The sequence below is a fragment of the Sphaeramia orbicularis genome, chromosome 12, assembly GCF_902148855.1.
Source record: "Sphaeramia orbicularis chromosome 12, fSphaOr1.1, whole genome shotgun sequence".
Taxonomy (NCBI): Eukaryota; Metazoa; Chordata; class Actinopteri; order Kurtiformes; family Apogonidae; genus Sphaeramia; species Sphaeramia orbicularis.
In genome coordinates, this window is record NC_043968.1 from 56628993 (window position 1) to 56648499 (window position 19507).

General features: G+C 38.4%; 1 protein-coding gene across 1 annotated transcript in view; it reads right to left on the bottom strand.

Annotated features, from left to right (window-relative positions):
• Positions 1 to 19507, bottom strand: part of tsc1b (TSC complex subunit 1b) — a 56259-nt gene that overhangs the window by 16929 nt on the left and 19823 nt on the right. The window contains exons 10-15 of the mRNA XM_030149643.1: positions 17628 to 17793; positions 17417 to 17538; positions 16457 to 16550; positions 15380 to 15487; positions 6777 to 7413; positions 1065 to 1108 (exon numbers count right to left, since the gene is read on the bottom strand). Coding sequence (XP_030005503.1) covers positions 1065 to 1108; positions 6777 to 7413; positions 15380 to 15487; positions 16457 to 16550; positions 17417 to 17538; positions 17628 to 17793 — 1171 coding nt within the window. The remainder of the gene's footprint in view (positions 1 to 1064; positions 1109 to 6776; positions 7414 to 15379; positions 15488 to 16456; positions 16551 to 17416; positions 17539 to 17627; positions 17794 to 19507) is intronic.

The window sequence follows — 19507 nt, forward strand, 5'->3', positions numbered from 1 at the left end:
TGCTATATATAATATAACTTTTCTTTCCATTTTTCAATTCTGTATCATTGTAAGGAGCATCAATTCCACTGTGCAACACAATGGCATTCTATTTTATTCTATTCTGTTCTGTTCTATTCTATTCTATTCTATTCTATTCTATTCTATTCTATTCTATCATCCTTGCAGAGTTATGAAAACCATAACCTGGATGGAAATCTACAAACTTTTCTCTATCTGTAATAGCGCCTTGCCCTCTGTGCAGTGTTTTTGCACCTTTGCAGTGTTTAATGTGAATAATCTGTTTCTCCAAAGGGATGCTGCAGTTTATCGGTTTTGACAAAGCCTTATGGCCTCTGGTTTAAAACTAAACTTAACTAAAAATACTCTAACAAAAAACATGACTGAGGCAGCTTCACATGCTGACAGTAACAGTTTAAAGGTTACAGAATATTACTGATCTGTCTTGGCTCGATAAGACTTTATCAGGTACCGATTTAAAGCTAACTTCGAGGCTAATGCTGAACCTGTTAGTCACAGCATCAACACATTTCCAACACTGTTTTCTCAATCCCAAGCAAATACAACCTCGCATACAGAGCATTGGTTGTGACAAGTATAAAGTGTAAACAAACCCGAAGGCACACTGTCAGCCACAAGCACTGTGTTTGTTTAGGCCCCAATCTGAATTACATGACTCTTATCAGTGAACCTGGGGACATGATTAAATTCCAGGGTAATTACAAGCTGGCAAAAAGTTGCTGCAAAAAAAAAACAAAAAAAAAAACAAAAAAACAAGGGTGTTTCTATTCTGTAGTGAACCGCAGCTGCAGACAATCAGATTGCTGCTGTAGTGGAGAGGTAAATAAATGAAGACGAATCACAGACAGATGGACTTTTTATTTCTGTGGATCTGTGCGACTGTGGGAACTGGCCGCTTTCATAAATTTCACTTAAGTGAGTGTGCTGGACATAGCTAAGTGCTTGTGACCAATCAGCGGTTATGTCTATTTAGAATCATGGCTGAACATTGCCACAACATGATCTTTATCAGTTTAATGAAGCACAGGAAATGAGAGCTTTACCTCCAAAGTGCGTCCAGTCAGCTGACTTACTTGGCAAAGGTAATCTGTGGGAAAAAAAAAGAGAAAATATGTGTTTAACAGCCCTCATTTGGTTTTATTAGGTCACCAATACTGTTAAATGAAATTAACAGGAACTTGCCAGGAAATTTAAATGAGTATTTTTCTATATCACATATAGATAAAATCTAGTTTTGCCAATTAAGTCATGGGTATGTACATTCAATATGGCTGAAGCAGCAGAGTTTTTAAGAAGCTCAACCCACAGATATTTATGAGATTTTTTTTTTTTCAAACTGCTCAGTGTATTAATAAGGGTGTTGTTTTTTTGGAGAGACCTGCAGTAACCAGCAGTGATGTCTGGATTTAACCGCAATAAAGTAATATCACTTGAAACATCTCACTAGCTGGTTTCTGACTTTTCATTTGACATTTGAGCCATATGTAGCGTTTAACATTATCGTTGGGGGGAAAAAAAAAAAGAGTTCTACCATTAAGTCAAACATGTTAGTGTACTGTACTGCAGAGTTAGGAACCATATTTATTCACAGCCAAGGGTTGACATTTGAGTGCAAATCTAAGATACCACTAAAGGGAGTAATGAGCCACGCTGCCTATCTCCCACAGCAATGAAACCTAATGACAAGGCCTAGTTAAAGATGAGAACCAGTAAGAAACAACAGAAGTGGTATAAGCTAGAAGCACTGTTTTCTCCACTGGACACAGCCCTGCACTAAAAGAACGAAGTTTGATGCTGAAATGGCAGTGTTTCTTCTATACGGGTGAGTTTGTTATGAGTCTTATGAAAGTATAAAGTCATTATGGGATGTTATTATCTTTGCTACAATTACTGTTTGTTGATCCATGGTTCAGACTAAACTGTGACAGTTCTGATTTGTTTGTTCGATTCCAAACAGATCTTTAGTTCAACTACTGACAACACAAACTGTACAGAAAACAGAGGTGATTTGTGGTTTCAGTGTGACTGTTTTCTGTCCAAAAAGCTTTTGATTGAAGGAGAAAACCTAATGATACCATATAACAATGAGCTTCACACTTTATTCAGTGAGTGATAAAGTCTGTGGAGATGCAGTGTTGATTCATTGTCGTCTGTGTATTCTGTTCACATCTGCTGTTAATTTCCATTATCAATACTACATTTAAACATTTTAAAAACTATTACGTTATCAGCAAAATGCATCATTTTACTTCACTATATGTAGTTTTCTGCTCATTTTCATAGGATAAATTACATATTAGCACCAATGATATAAATTTAATGTTTTAGTGTTCTTTGTTCAACTTAAAAGCATTAACATGTCACATTGTCAGTACCTCACACCCCGAAAGGGGACGCAAGGGATATTGTTTTTGGTTTGGTTTGTTCGTTTGTTTACACTCTAGCAGCAAAACTATTGGTTGAATTCATACCAAATTGGGTTTATAGATTGTCAGTGACCCAGAATAGATGTCATACATTTTGGAAAAAGTAGGTCAAAGTTCACATTTGTTTCAATTTCCTTCAATCTTGGCACATATATAGAGGCAATTGATATGTTGGCATCACCACATGCATAGACATGACAACATCAGCTGGATCGATGCCAAAATAAGCTACAATACGAGCGAGGGGCAGGGTTTGTTGTGCCAGGCACCACTTGTTTTGTAGACTTATTTCAAAAAGTTTAGATTAATAATCAATATAATAACTCTATGTACAGTGGTACATAGAGCAATGAAAATGTGGTATTCTTTATCAAAATCTTTTCCAAAATTAAAAAATAATTTATGAAAAAAGCAAATACAGAACTTTCTTCGAACAACATATTTGTTGTATGTATGGAAACTTGTAGTGTGCGTGTTTGCTTTATTATGCTTTGTTTCAGAGATGGATGCATTCACTGACAGTAATATTTGATGGAATATTTCAGGTATAGGATGTGATGAAATTAGATGTGTAGACCTGAATCGACTTTATAACAGTTAAAATTCACAGCTTGAACTGAACCTCAAACTCACCATAACAAATATAAGCTATTATTTTCCCCTCAAACATACCATTTCCAATTTAGATGCTTATATTCACGTCTGCTAATGCCAATAGTTTGAACAACACACTATCGAGAAAAATGTTTATCTTTTCTAATCCAAAATGTGTTCTCATTAATAGCCATGGATTTATTTCTGCTGGATTTGTCAATGTACATTGCTTCAGAGTTGTTAGCCAGTGATTATGTTACACGCACAACAGTATCCCTCTTCACAACTCTTATCCTGGTTTCAATCATGTTCAGTGTATGGTGTTTACACTGGACACAGACAAACTCAGGGCTTTTTCACAAAACCAAGACAGCAGATTAGACTGGGGTTTTTCAGTCATCCTGGCTGAATTTAGCCTTGATACGGACTCAGAAAAGTAGCAGCACAGAAGTTAACGGAGTTTTGTTCTACCAGGTTTGGTTAATCCTGCCGTCTCATCTGTTCTATCATCAGTTGTGAAGAAAAAAAAAAGGACAGTTTTCTATTTATTAAATTGTAGAATTTCCTTGGTTGGTAACAGTCTGCATTAACACGAGTCAAGTACTGTTATCATTTTAAGACTGTGAGCAGCATATATTATAAATGTCCAAAGTTACATTGTTATTATGAAGACTGGAGTTCTTATTGTCTTTAGCCCTTTAGGACCCAAACAGCCTGTGGCACATCTACTGATCTAAAATGCTTATTACCTGTTGAGCCACTAATTCGGTCAATACATGTAAATAATTTCAGTAAAATGCAGTTTGTCATGTTCTCATGGTCATCAGATATGACCCATTTGGAAGTTCAGAGGCTCCGTAGTGAACATGGAAACACCATCATCTTCTACAACTTTGATTCACCAGTAAAACCCATGGAGTTTGATAAATGACAGCAGGTGTAGATGCTCGTTTAAACATTCAGTTATTGATATCTTTGCTGAAAAAGTCACTTTTTCTTCAGCTTTCTCTGTTCTCTAATTGAATTTAGTCTGAGCTTTTATGAATATCTACATGATAAGTAAAATTAAATATATGAAAATACGTTACTTTCCTTGATAAATGCAAAATACAGAGGATAGTATTATAATAAATGGTGATAAATCACTTAGGAAAAGGTTAACAAGAGAGAAAAATTTATTTGGGAACTACCACAAAAGTAGCACTGGACCTTTACGGGTTAAAATCTTGATTATTATATGAATGCGGTTGCTTAGATTATTACAATCACCTAAGTGCACTATGAAAGGCAGTGATCCTTGGTATTTCAGGACATCAGACTGACCTCTGACCTTTTGTTTTGCTGCAATCACTTGTCTGCTGTGAACTTGAGAGAGACTAACATAATGGCCCTGTTCATACCTTGCATCAACATCTGTCTTGAGATGTCTGAACACTAGTGTCCAGCTGTAGATGCATCTGTTCACACCTGGCATTGCAGAGCATGTCCAGATGTGTCTCAGTGATCACTTGATCAGATCTGACTTCACCAGAAGAAGCTCGTCTATAGCCTTTAACACAGCACGCACGTTCTTCTCAAGTTAACGGACTGGATTTGTAAACTTTCATTGCAGATGGAATTCACTGTGTTGCTCAAAGGTGAAAGGTGGTAGCTTGTAGTGAGTTTTTTTCTGCCTATTGGACCGTGAATAACATGACAACTTCGACCATTATATTTGTTTTTAACAATGATTGAATCTTCGAGGGTTAAAGGCATATTCATCAGTCTACAGGGGTTTACATGAACTTGCGGATACTGTTTCTTCATGGTATACCTGCTGGTTAAGATGTAAATAGGTCATTTCAATAAAGATGACTACATACATTTACAAGTCACATAACCATTACTTTTTCTTCTTTTTCTGAGTACACAGGAATGCCACATTTAGTGGCGTATGTTAAAGTTGGGATAATGGTTTAAGATTTTCTGGAGATGATATTTACATGTAAAAAACAGAAAAACACTATACGTAACAAACCCAATTATAAAAAGGATACTCAAGTTGATGTAAATGTATCAATATTCTGTTGGGTTTCTGTAAATTGGCTTAGAGTCTGGTTTTGACCAACTCTATATATAAAGTGTCATGAGATAACTTTTGTGATCTGGTGCTATATAAACAAAATTTGATTGATTGTGGGATTTGACTGGTTTTCCCCTGTAAGTCGCTTTGGAAAAAAAGCATCTGAGAAAAACAAAAAAAAGATAAAATATGTTAACCATTAAAGACCTTAACAGCCACTGGTGACCAAAAGTATCTACTGATCTAAAATATGTCATAAGTTTTGATCCACAAATTCTATCAAAACAGTTGAATAATTCAGGAAAAATGTTGTTTGTCATCTTTCATGGTCATCAGATATGACCCATTTAGATGCTCAGAGGCTCCGCAGTGAACATGGAAACGCCGTTATCTTCTGCAACATTGAGCCTGTTTGCATGACCATAAAAATCTGATAACTAGGAGTTAGCCGATAATTGCCGTAATCAGATGCAATGCGTTGACATGCACTTCAGAAATGTAATAATCAAAAAACCCTAGTTTACATGTTTCAGTCCATTATTTGATTTCTTTCAGCGTACGTACGTTATAAGACATACACTTCCCGTCCTTTTAAAAACATCCAGTCTTGTCGACCATTGCAACACCTACAGTGTCAGCGTTAGCTGTCCTAACATGGGAGCAAATAGGACCACAAAATAGGTCACAAGCTCCTGCTGTCCTTCATTTCATTGTTTGTTTACCTTTTTCCTTAGTCTCACGTTGTCACTGTGTAATTTCTGTTTATACGGATTTTTTTTTTTTTCTTTTTTAACAAATGCGCAGATGTAAAAAAAATGAAAGAATTCAGATTAACCTGTACACATGTGTGAAGACATAGAATTATTGGGGAGAAATCTAGGTGTGTTAATCCAAATTCTTATAATCAGATAACTGCCGTTATCGGATAAAGCCCATCAGATTATCCTGTTTACATGATCACTTGAATAATCTGATAACTCCAGAAATCAGATAATGATGGGAGTAAAGGGGGCCATATAAACAGGCTCATTGATTCAACAGTAAAAACCCATGGAGTTTGACAAATGACAGTGGATGGAGACACTTGTTTTTAAGTGGTTAATGATATTTTGCTGAAAAAGTAATTTTTTCTTCAGTTATTCTGTTTTGATACAATAACCTCTGAGTTTACTCTGTGCTTTACTGAACATGGTCAGTCAATTAAATGTATGAAAATACCTGACTTTCACTGAAAAATGCAAAATGAAGAGTATAATATAATAATAAGTGGCAATAAATAACTTTGGAAAGGATAATATTGAGGAAGTCATTTGGAAGTTGAGTCAGAAATAGGTCTAGGTCTTTAAGTGTAAAGATCTAGAAGTGTTTAAATTCACACCCAGTGTATCATTATATTATAGTTTAGGAATGAGTGTTGCATCTGTACTGATACAACACTGTACTTTTACTGATATTCAATATGTTAAAAAATCTGTGTACATAATTAGATCATGTGTAACAGATGATGTCTAATTGTTTGAGCACTAGTTTACTTTAGGCCCAGATGAAACAGGTAACTGTACTGTGTTTTATCTGTTCAAAAGGCCTCATCAGGAATAAAAACAGAAATTGGTGGAATAATAACAGAAGCTTTAGTTCAGATTCTTAGGCTACATCACAACCACTTCCCTCACCTCTTCAGAACTTTATCGTGAGCGTCGCTTCCCTGTTGAACAAGGCGATCCAGCACCTCCAGTGGCGAAGCAGACATAAGCCCCTCCTCCTCCCCATCCTCCAGCCCCTCCTCCCGCTGCAGCAGCCTCTCCATCGCCGCCTTGTGCACCGCTTCCGTCGTCTTCTTCCCCACGAACAGCGAGGCGGCCCGCGGCAGAGCCAGGTCAAAAAACGACTCGTAGGGGATGGGGGCGGGAGGGGTCTTACTGCAGGGGCTCGGTGAGAACATCCCATACTTTCCCACGTCATCGTCAGGGGCAGAGGGGCTTCGGTGCAGGTGGTGGTCGATGGGGGTGAAGGACCAAGTCTGCTCCAGGCCGGGGGCTGCTCCGCCTGCACCTCCTCCTGCTCCTCCACTTCCTCCTCCAGTGCCAATGCCGCTGGTGTTCACTGCATTCTCCATTTTGTCTGGCGTCGATACAACGTTGTGGGTGTCCCGGACGGGGCCTCCTGGCTGGATGTTGGGGAGGGTCTTTTCTGGTGCCTGGCAGCCAGTCAGAGTCTCAGTGGTGTGATAGAAAGGGGAGTCGAAGCCCCTGAGGCCCGGCAGCTCCTGGTTTTCCTCTGTGATCTTCAACAGCTCCTCGGTGATGGCGGCTACAAATGAAAGACACATAAGATGGTAACCGGTTTGAAAGAGTTCCAAATGGATCACAATCATCACAATCCTGGACAACACTATGACCCACTGCAATACTCTTCATACTGTGAACTGTCCATCAGAGTTCTTCAGTCATGTAGTCTAAAGGTTTGCCTCTCTATATGGTCGGGGGTTCAGATCTTTCGAAATACACTATATGGACAAAAGTATTGGGTTAGGTTGAATTCAAGTGTTTCTCTTCTAACAGGGGTCTGGGCTACAAAACAATAATAATATTGATTGCCTTAAACTATTTCAGCACCCTACTTCATCTTGAGCAGGGGCGTGATAGTTGTTCCCAGACGACAGTAGGGTAAACAGACCATGGGAAGTGTGATGAAGGTCTTTTATGATGTTGACGGCCCTGCAAGGACACCGGTGGTTGTAGCTGTCCGGCAGAGAGGGAACAGGGGCATTCATGATTTTGCTGATGATGCTGCAAATATTAGGCACCAAGTAATTCTTTTTAGATAAATAGGCCATTCTAAGGCTTATTTGTCTACAAAATCTCTTCGTCCATCTGTCCTACTGTGTGTATAAATACGAAATGGAAAATGCAAAAGCTGGCATTTTATTTGAATCCTGGTCACCTGCAACAGCACCATACATCTATACTAACCACGCTATCTGTTCTGCTCTGCTACTACGCGATCTCACTGAAAGATGAATAGAGTGTGCATCTATTATAACTAGAGCCAGAGGTGACTTAACATCCTTTAACACTGTGGATCATGTGATTTTGGTAGGCAAAATGCGCATACGCAATAATCCAATGCGAACAGTTTAAGGACTAGAAATCCTTGCACTTCCATATATTTAACATGGTAACTTAACACTTTCAGTGCCATGGGCCGATTAAATCGGCTTTACGAAAACAACCTGTGAAGTGCCACGGGCCGATCAGATCGGCTTTGGAGAACACGCCACATTTGTGTACAAACAAACCATCCACCCCCATTTCTTTCTCACATTTCGATGACGTTCTTTCTGTGTCCCCCTTTTGAGACCAAGCAGACGGGAATTTGAGGTCACGCGACCGAATAATATTTTTATATCTTTTTAATGTTTCTTATTCTCCTGTGTTTCATCAGAGGGAGCCCTCCATGCCGGGGGGCGGCTGTGGACTCCGGGGGCTGTGGCGCCTTCTCTCACTGGGGTCCGCTCCTTTCTGGTGGGTGGGGGTCCCAGTTGGCCGTCTCCCACTAGTTGGGATGCGGGGCTGTGTTGCTGGTGCCTGGTCGCCGGGGTCGGCGGCTGCCTCCTGGTGCAGATGGCTCCCTGAGACAGCGCCTCCTAAATTGATCTTTTACTTTTACTTGTACATTTTTTTTGTACATCTTAAGTATGTGTGAGCTTGTGGGTTTGCATGTATATGTGTGTGTGTGTGTGTGTGCGTGTGTGCGTGTGTGTGTGTGTGTGCGGGTGAGTGGGTGGGTGTGGGTGGGGGGCGGTACTGATTTTTAAACTGATATGTAAAGCACTTTGTGCTACAGTTTTTAATGTATGAAAAGTGCTATATAAATAAAGATTATTATTATTATTATTATTATTATTATTATTATTATTATTATTATTATAAATTATGCAAATTACGATCAATAATGAATCGGCTGCGTCTGGTGCGTTTTGAATCGAATCAGCAATCGGTAGGATGTTACCGAGCGGTTTTCTGCAGGATTCTTCAAATATTATAAAAACGACGCGAAATACTGAAAAACGGCCAAATTCTGTGGCACTTTTAAGGCTTATTAGCCCCTTAACTGTCTGGCACTTAAAGAGTTAAGCCAGATGTTACAACAGTAATTAATGTGATATGACTGAAATTAATTCACTAACAGCCTGCATCACCATCTTTCACAAATAGCCTAGATCTTAATGCAGTTGTGGTGCCGTGGATGTACAGATTAGAGCGAGCTCCTTGAAATGCCTCGTCAGAACTGATGGGCGTGGCTTACTCTGGTGGTGGGTGGGGCTGACTTTGGTGGGTGAGTCTGGTGCTGCTCCACCCATGTGGTTCTGCAGCAAACACCACTTGGAGATTTTTTCCCCCCACGTAGCTAGGGATTTTTGAAAACAGAGACTTTTCTCTACGTTTGTGCCTATCATTTACACAACAACAACAGGCATGCACACCAAAACTGGTTTCTAAAAACCTCGGCCAAAGTGGAGATTTCAGCAAATCTCCATTTTCATGTTTGCGTGTAAATAGAGGAAAATGCGAAAACAGATTCTCGGACAGATGAAGGAAATACTCCAAATTCACATGTGATGATACAGTTTAGAGAAGGAGGATGGAGCTAATAAGTGAAGTTTTAAGTATTAAATGAGAAAATAAAGACGTTTGGTAGCAAATGTTGTCATCTTAGCTAATCGGTGCCCACTACATCTGCTTAACAGGATTTTTGTGTATTTACTTGATATAAAATATGTAAAACAGTCCAGGCTGAAAACTGCTCTGTTCAACTGTGCATAGAAACAACTGAAAGGGTTCTATCTGCACTCTTCTCTTCTACTTTATTTTAATTGATTATTATTTATGTTTTATTGATCATGTTTTAATTGTATTTGTGTGTTTTTAACCTGTCTCTTTTCCATTTTTGTAAAGCACTGTGAATTGCCCTGTGTATGAATTGTGCTATACAAATAAATTTGCCTTGCCTACTCCATCATCCCACTACACTGAAATCTACAGGCCTGGCATGCTCTTGACGGTATAGCTATACGGGGCCGTATAAACACAAAGCTTTCCTTTCTTATCTACAATTTGCATAAAGTGCAGTCATCTCTTATGCCCATAAGGGGCCATCTTTAAAGCACATTTGTATATTTCAGGTTTACATGTTAATATTTTAAGGTTTTTGCCAACAGAAAGTACATTGTGCATGTTATTTTATTAGTGTTTTTCAAAATAAAACTTGGTTAAATTATTTCAGTGTGTGTATAAATACTTTTGAACAATTTGAACACATTTCAACAATACAGCTATAATGATACTAATAGCCATGATAATTGTGGTCACAATAACCATGATTTTCATATCATATCGTTACATCCCTACAAAGCACTGAGTACAAATGTCATTTTACATCCTGTTAGTTGAACCTGTTATCGACTACTACAGTGGAGCTGCCTGTAATGGAAAAAAAAAATGTTTTATTTAAAAGCTCTTATACTTAAAAAGACTTGACATTAAAGCTAGTACTGTCACCTGTACATCCTGCACATTGCTGGACACAGTTTTGCATGTGTGTGTTTTACTTGAGTGTTTTTATATAAACATTTTTTATTCTTGACTGTTTTACAGTTGATGTGTGTATTTCAGGAGTGATTGAAAAAAACAATCTCAAGCCTGAAAATATTTCTCCAGGTCAGGTCATTGGGGAATGGGTCATTGGTGGGCCTATAGCCAGCAATTTACAGGTCTGCATAGGAGCAAATTAAGAAATCATAGGCCCCTGAGTAATAAGGTCTGAGTAATAAGGTCTCAACCACCCAACTCACATTGAATGTACATCATGTAAAGGAGGGTTCAGAGGGCCCTCCCCCAAGAAAATTTAGAAAATGATAGCACCTTAAGTGCTTTTTCATGCAATTTCAGATGGAAACTACTGGTTTGAGTATTGTGCAAATACAATGCAATTCTGCTCATTAATCCAACACTGGATCTGCATTAGGAAATATGACTTGAGCTTTCAACACTGCTTGGTTTGGGCTGTCACTTCCCCATCACTTTGGGTCCAAAACAACATTAACCCATTCATGTATAGTGGTCACTACAGTGGACAGCTATTCTACAGCTGTTCTCTTGTATACTCATGGATTTGTTGTTTTAGTTTCATATCAGCCAACACATTGGACACTTATGCATCATCCCATACACTCCAATTGATAACACTACTGTAACTTTGCTGTTCTTGATAAACCTGATCTAACACGTTTGAGTGTAAATCAATTCCTTTTTATTGTTATTAGACTGTAATTAACAACAATTTTTTTTTTTTTGCACATTATCTCTGTGAAGTGAGTAATGACTAGTACTAGAGTATGTTAAAATGTGAGAAAACATCAGATTAGCAGCATTAAAATGTTTTTATTTCATAGTTTTCACACAGTATATCAGTAAATACATGTTTCTTTGCTTCAAAAATCAAACGCATGGTGTCCAGATTAGTGGACATTTTTGCAACTCCATAAAAAAATTTCAATCACATAGTTTTTTTTAATGCCTAAAGAGGAATAAAATCCCCCAAGAAAAAAAATCTTGATTAAGGTTCTCATAATTCATGTATGAAAGGGTTAATACATATAATCTTATTTTTCACTGCTGTTTGATTCACATTGGACAACTAACTTTATATCTAGAATCACCTGGAATAAAATTAACACATTTCTAAAACGTGCAAGACCGTTTTTGAACATGTCTTTTGGCGGAGTCAGGGGCATCCAATCCACTTATCCTGCATGTTGTAGATGTTTCCCTGGTGTGTTGGAAAAGGAAAACATCTAGGTTAAAACATGCAGGATAATGGCTCTGGAGGACCAGGGTTGCTGACCTCTGTACTTCAGAGTAGTGATGCGCGGGTCGGGTTGGGGCTGGTCAAAAAAAGGCACTATATTTGCAGGGCGGGTCATTGATTGAGCAGAGACCCAAAAATATGTACAGTATCATGTATAAATTCCCTACAGCAGGATAAAATAGCGATATATAGCCTATTACACTGGCGCCCGCAGGTGTGCATAACAGAGAGATATGCTGCAGTACTTATCTCCTGTCTTACTATTTATTGACCCCCATTTTATACACATCTTTATTGTCATTTTCAGCTTTATGACTGCATGGTTTTCGCGTACCACTCTTGCGGTATGCGCGGACCGCTACCCCCCCTTGTTCTTCAGATTCATGCCGGCCCCCCTCTCTCGGTAACCCGCTGATCTGCATCACTACTACAGACATATCGCCAGATTGTCCATATTCTCAACCTACAGGACGTCTTCACCGGCCTTCATTTGTTTACCTTCCATCTCTACAAGCGTCACCAAGTGTAGTTGGCTACTCTGTAGTTGATGTCTCCGAACCAGTTTGTTCATCTCCACAAGACCTGCCCCTCTCTACTACTGATTGGCTAGTAGCCGTAATTGAAATTCTTGGGAGCGAAATCCATTGGTTAAGAGCGAGAGGAGCGACCCTTCCATAGGCTTCCGCTGTAAAAAATGGTGGACAAAATATGGACCTACTTCCGGGTTTTGAAGGAGCTGGTAGTTCCTACATTGAGTGTCGTTGGAACACATTCATTTCTATTGCAGCTGATCTAGTAATTCCAGCTCTAAGTTAATAAGACACTCAAAACTAAGTAGCCTATCCAAGCTAACACCAACCATTCCCCCCAAAATTTAAGTTTTCAAAGTAATAAAAGCACTCCTTTCAGTGGTCAACCCCACTACTCAAAATTCTAACACACACACAACAATACATACAGTAGTGACACAATAGTTGTGTGGTTTATTTTGAGATTTTCCATGCTCCCTACTGTTTCTCCCATTGAATAACATGGGTGCGCTCAGTTCATTTGGAACAATTCAGGTTTACATGAATCACATGATCACCAGAGCGGTAACATCAAAGCGTGTTGTAGCTCTCTTTATAGGGCCCTGCACAGACCGTTCTTTCCCCAAAAGTCTGGTCTCCCCGGTATAAAAATTACCACATCTAGAAACCATGGTTCCCCACTGGTCATATACTAGTCTAATATAAGACTATTATGCAGCGTTTTAAAGTTGTGTAAATTATCTTTGTGAGATAAACACAGATGCAGCTGTTAATCTACATGTCCTCCATTACCTAATATGAGACTATTATATCCTGTGTATATCAATGTTCTTATTTTCATTATCAGCTGATGTATCGGACACTGGCTATATTTTTTAGCCCCCAATATTGGTATCGGCCCCAAAAATCCCATATTGGTCAGGGTCTATTACACATAAAACCAAATTTTGTTGGACTGTACAATGGTATTTTGCAATGACAAGAAAACCTATTCTATTCTATTCCATTCAAATTAAAGGTGAGATATCAGATCAATTATTACAACTTCCTTATAAAAACAGAGTAGACCAGAATAACTTGTGGGAAAATTTTTAACCAAGAATTTTTAGAGCAATATCCAGTGTATTTCTATGGGGGCAAGGGCTTTTAGGAGTCAACCCCACTGGCCATCAGTGGTATAACAAGTTTAAGATGCTTCCACACGAAATCCATTTTGGAGCTGAGGTCCTTTCATCTTGGTTGTTCTATGTCTAAACTTGGTTTCAAAAAAGCTTTCATTAAGAAAAATGAGAAGAAAAACTGAAAGACTGTTGCCTCCATCTATAGTTTCATTTATTGAGTTTATTGAGTTTTTAATGTGTATGTGTTTTCAATACCAAGTGCACTTGAAACTTTGAATGGCGGATTTCTCTTAAGCGGATTACATAATGATGTGGAAATTACCAATAGTGTCAAAACAACAACTGGCTGCTCCTCACTTAACGACATTATATGATCAGTGAAGTTCAGTTTTATTTTTATCTCTTTATCTACTGCAATCTACAAGAGCAGCAGGACAGATTCAATCTTTACGCTTTGTCTCAGTGTCCATGACTGCCCTTAAATTTTTACAATGCCACCAATTCCACATAGAAAATCTGAAGTCTTTAGCAGCAACTTCACAGACTGTTTAGTTGAATTCAGTTCACAGTACTGTAGATGCAGCTATTTTTAGTACAAGTGGGATTTAAACCACTAACTGAACACAGTGGCATAAACAGGAAGTTAATTCAACTCAGCATGAGATCTGTTTCCATTATGCAGCTCTTTCCAATTTTATTTTGGGTTCTATTCAAAGAAAATACCACACAGAATGGGTCTACTATAAATCTTTTAGAGAATCTAATCATAAAAAGCCAAGATGCTGCAAATATCTGTGTACACTCAGATTCATTTGCATACCAAGGTATAGGTTTAGCATTTGTCTCCTTTTTTAATGTCAAAGTGCTATATTTGTGATATGATGTATTATTCATCATATTGTTTCTGCTTTTTATTCTAATGATGAATATCCTATTGTTTTAATTGTAAAATGACTGGTTGACTTTTTTGGCTTAACTCTTTAAAACCTGACGTGTCAGGGCTGACACACCCTGTGCATATACAGTCTGGATGACTGTAACTCTGTTTGTGCAGTTGGAAAAATTCCAACAGTTTCTGAAACCTGAGACGTTGTGCTTTATAGGTTTTATTGGGTCCTTACGGTAATTTCACTCATGTCTGTACTAGCAGCTGGAGAAAATGCTGTTTTAGCAGATTTGTAACATGCAGTAAATTGTAAATGACTGGATTTAAAAGATATGGAAAAAAAAAACTGCTCTGGAAAAATGTAACAAATGGACTTACTGACAGCATATTTTAAAATAAATAATAAAAAAAAGTCAAGGCAGACCATTTTAAGATTAGGGTTTAAAGGGTTGATCTAGGATGGACAGATGAAGGACAATGAAAAATAATTACTCAATTTTGACTAAATAGTTGATAGAAATGTATTAGTCTAATCTTTGCTAAAGTTGAATGAAATGAGTCATTACAATTATTGGGCTAATTATAACAACCATTTTTTGCAATTTAGTGCAAGTAGTGTAGTGTAAGTAAATAATGAAAAGAATCATAAGCCACAGCCCTAGACGTCATGTTAAACAGGACTTAAACCTGACCCTTATTTATATTGTAGATGCAGAATTCTATCCATCAACACACAAATCACATGCGATTCTTCCGCTCACGTATAACTATCCAATCTTAATAAGACATATGATGGTATTCTCACACCTGTCCACACCCATTGGTTTGTCTCACATGTTGAATCTCTTATTGACAAAGTGAACACTCACCCTCTTCTCTTTCTTTCTCCGTCCTCAGCTGAAGATCCAGCTCCTGTTTCTTCATGAAAACCGACAGCTCCGTCAACGTCATGGAGATGTTCTCTGCAGCCGCTGCATCTGTTGAACATGAATGCATCACATGAGAGAGAACATCAGAAAGTCTGCAGAGGACAAGTTGTAAACCTTAATCCTTAGGTCCTCCGTGGGCATTTATGTACATTTTTCTCTTATTTTATTTTGTTGATGATCATTTTGGCTGTATTGCAAGAACTTTTCTTTTTAGCTATATTTTTGAAATCCAGAGTCTTTTATGCTTATGTGTGTTTTATATTCCACTGACACATTTTGTGTCCTTCGTGGTTACCTTTGTGGCAAAACTGTGCACACAGAAAAAAATTGCTATAAAATCATATAACAATATTTATTTTTTTACTTTTTTCATAAATCTCTTAAACAACTTCAGTCCTGCAAAAACTACCAAACATTCAACAATTATGCTAGTATAATCATTTGAATTCTAAATTATTCTGATTTATAACCAAAAAAAATCCACAAAAACTAAATATTGTCTATAAATAGTAAGGGGATGGGGCGTTAGTGGTGATAAGAGCCTTGAAGATTAGATACAAAACTGATTTGATTCTATTAGTATTTTTTTATTGTGACAGAGGGTAGAACATTTGAGGAGGGCACAAGGGTTAAGAAAACACCTCTATGTTAATGTAGCTACATTGTTAAAAGAAGAGACATTTTTTACAAAGTCTCGTTGCATAATTATTACTGTGTGGCATCTCCATGGCAGGAACTGCACATGAAAACTGTGAAATAAAGGCCTCGTATTGTAAGTCTACTTAGTACTGCTGAAGGACCTCAGGTCTGTGCATCAATATCATACGTTTGTCCATGAGTGAAACAGTTAAATCCTTCAGACATGACCACACTCCAGCTTTAGGTTCGAGTCGATTTTTCACTTGCCTGTTTGAAATGTTCTCAAACTTTGGACAAGTGTAAACCTTCAGAAGGTAATGTTATCCCTCCATGATGTATGAACTATAATAAATCAAGGAAATCAGACCCATCACTAACCTCTGTTTGTGGTGGCGTCTGCACTCTTCTCTAAATCCTTCACTTGGTCTTGTCTCACCAGAGCAGGTTTACCACTTTCTCCTTGTTTTCGATCCTGAAAAAAGTCACACAGTTCACCAGGTTGTTGCAAAGTGAATTAAATCTGTTCATTTCAAGGAAAATGTGCAATTCTACAACAACAATACTGGTTCATGATTGTCAGAAAGTGTGATATTTTTCAACCAAGAAGACTACTTTCAACACTTTTTGTCAAATGCGAAGAGAAAAAAAAAAAAACACTCAGAAAATAGACCATGTTGACAACTTCCTAAAATTTTATGCAATGATTTCTAGGAATAGCCAGATTATGGTAAAATTAAATAGACGTTGCTGTGTTCTTTTGTTGGATTTTATTCAAAAACTGTGATGGTAAAATGATGCATTTAAGTGTGACAAAACAAAATGCAAGAATGTGCATCCTGCGTACTTTCATTTCTATTACTTTAAGTATTTTTTGAGGGCGATACTTCGGGAACTTGTCATATTTTACTACAGAAACAAATGTGAATTCTGAAAACAAATTTGATGACATTCGACTATGACAGTGGTGTATTTTCCTCGTGGCCCCCACAAAATTGAAAAGCAGGAGTTTTCATGATGTTAGCCTATTTTCTTAGAGTTTATCCATTGACAGCAGCGAAGACAAGTAGTTTCTTGAGTAGTTCACAAAATTATGACAAACCACATGATGGACAAGAGCCAAAACAGCAAAAAAGGCACAATTTGTTAGCCTCATACCATACTTGCCCAAGTCATATTTTTTTCAGGTCAGAGCCAATGATGAAAAAGGAAGCAGCACTATTACGCGGATATCACAGTATAACTTAACTTACATACTGATTACTATATTGTTCCATATTACAGGCCAAGGGAAAATATAAATGCGTGTTACATCTCAACAGTTGAGAGTAGAGGGCTTACCTTTCTGGGTGGACTGGACTGGACTGTGTTGGCGGGTAAGGAGATTATGGGGAAGTCATCTGACAGTGTGGGAGGAGGGGAGGAGGTGGCGGGAGTGCTGGAGGCAGGCGTTCCTTTCCCTCCTGATCAGCGGGAAATCAAACATCGGTTAAATGTTGGTAAACATCCATAAAGCAGGAGCATTAAAGCTAACTAGGTTGAAATGTGTCACCTGATGTGCAATGGAAGCGGCTGGGAAGGTGCGAGGAGCTGTGAGAGAGCTCCAAGTTGGGCGACATGCCCCTGGAGGAGGGGGGCGTGGCCATGCCGCACAACGAGGAGGGGCTCCACAGAGGGTCCTTCCCCCCGCAGGAAGAGTTCAGCTCACAGGCCGAGTTCTGCAGAGAAACAAACAACATGATCTGGATTATATTCAAGCTACAAGACTGACATTAGAGCATTAGAGCCAGAGACACATATGATGGATTTGGTTTACATCGGTAGTATATCTGCAAACTCTTTCAAAAGTTAGCACCAATGGAAGCTTCTAACCTGGAAATACGGACTTTGCAGGGAAATATCTCCAAAGATTAAAAACGTTGCAAACGAGATATTTTTATCGTTAGATTAATAATCATTCCACATATTGTTAGCCTCATAGCATAATTGCGTAAGTCATTTTGACAAAATTATGATATCTGCATAAAATGACTTAGCAGTCTTAGGAGAGCAAAGTTACGCAGATATCCAAAATATGACTTAAGCAATTATGCTAAGATGCTAACGATATACTGATAAATTACTTTGAGTTTCCAGTTTATTTAGTTAGATAATTATTACTTTGAGTATGCTGAGTGCACAGCAGATGAGTGTTAAGATATTTCAATGTCAGAATAAAGCTGATGGATTTGAGGCTTCGTCATTCAGCCTTAAGGCAGCTTTTGTCCATCTTGACATTCTGACAAAAATCAAACCTGTCGTGTATTATTATAAGGTTTAAGCCTTGGTTCATGGAAACAGTTACATGAACATTTTCATCGAACAGTAGATGTGCTCTATCCAGCAAAGAGGAAGCAAACAAATACATATTCGATTGAATGTGTTTCTACAGTTTGGTGTGTTCTGTCAGTAGATGTTAACGCTGCAGATGATGATGCACAACAGTCCTTCACTCATGAATATTTGAGTTTATTCTGCTGTTTTACTTTGTTTTCTTCTGATACAGTTAAATAATCTATGTAGTTCTACTGCCCCCTACAGGCAGGAATGTTGGTCATTTCAGTAACTTGATACATCTCTAGCATTTTGTTAACTTAGGCTGTTTTCAGACTGGGTATCCGAGTCTGTATCCGAGTCCACTTAATTTTATCAATGTGAATGCAAACATTCCATGCGCGAGTACCATACCTGAGTCCAGCTGAGAAGGTAGCCCTGGGTACGGACTGCATGGATTCCAGTGGGGTATGTTGCAGTGTGAAAGCAATCCATACCCGAGACCGGAAGTGACCTAATCACCATACCAGTCTCGGATCTGTGCGGCACGGGCTTGCCTTATTGACTGAACTGCTCTGTGATACATCAGGGACAACAAAGGTCGCTCTTCTTCTCTTTGCCTCAAACAGGCTAACAGATAGAAAAGTACTGCCTGTGAGCAGAACAGTTGCTCGGTTGATGACATAAGGGTTTGTCACTTCCGCATTTATTGGATAGCTACAGAATTCCTTCCACACTGCCACCTACTGTTTCCGCCCTGTAACACCCACTCCTTCTCGGTCACAGGCCACAGTACATGCTTGTGAACGCAACGTCTGCAGGAAAGGTGTGATTATACCCAGGTACATCACGGATCTGGATACTCAGTCTGAAAACGCTCTTACTACTGCTTTGGATTGAAGAGCCTAAATGTCAGACAAACAAACTCTAAATTTTACTCAGTGAATCCTGTGACTATAAGGATTGAACTCACTCAAAAACTAATTTTATCCTGCAACTAGTTTTTTTGGGTGGTTTTTAGGATAGAATAGATTGAACTTGGTCAAGGAACAAATCAAACTCATACTGCGAAGTTCTACTGTATGTGTATTAAAATCACATTTTCTCAAAGTCTGTATT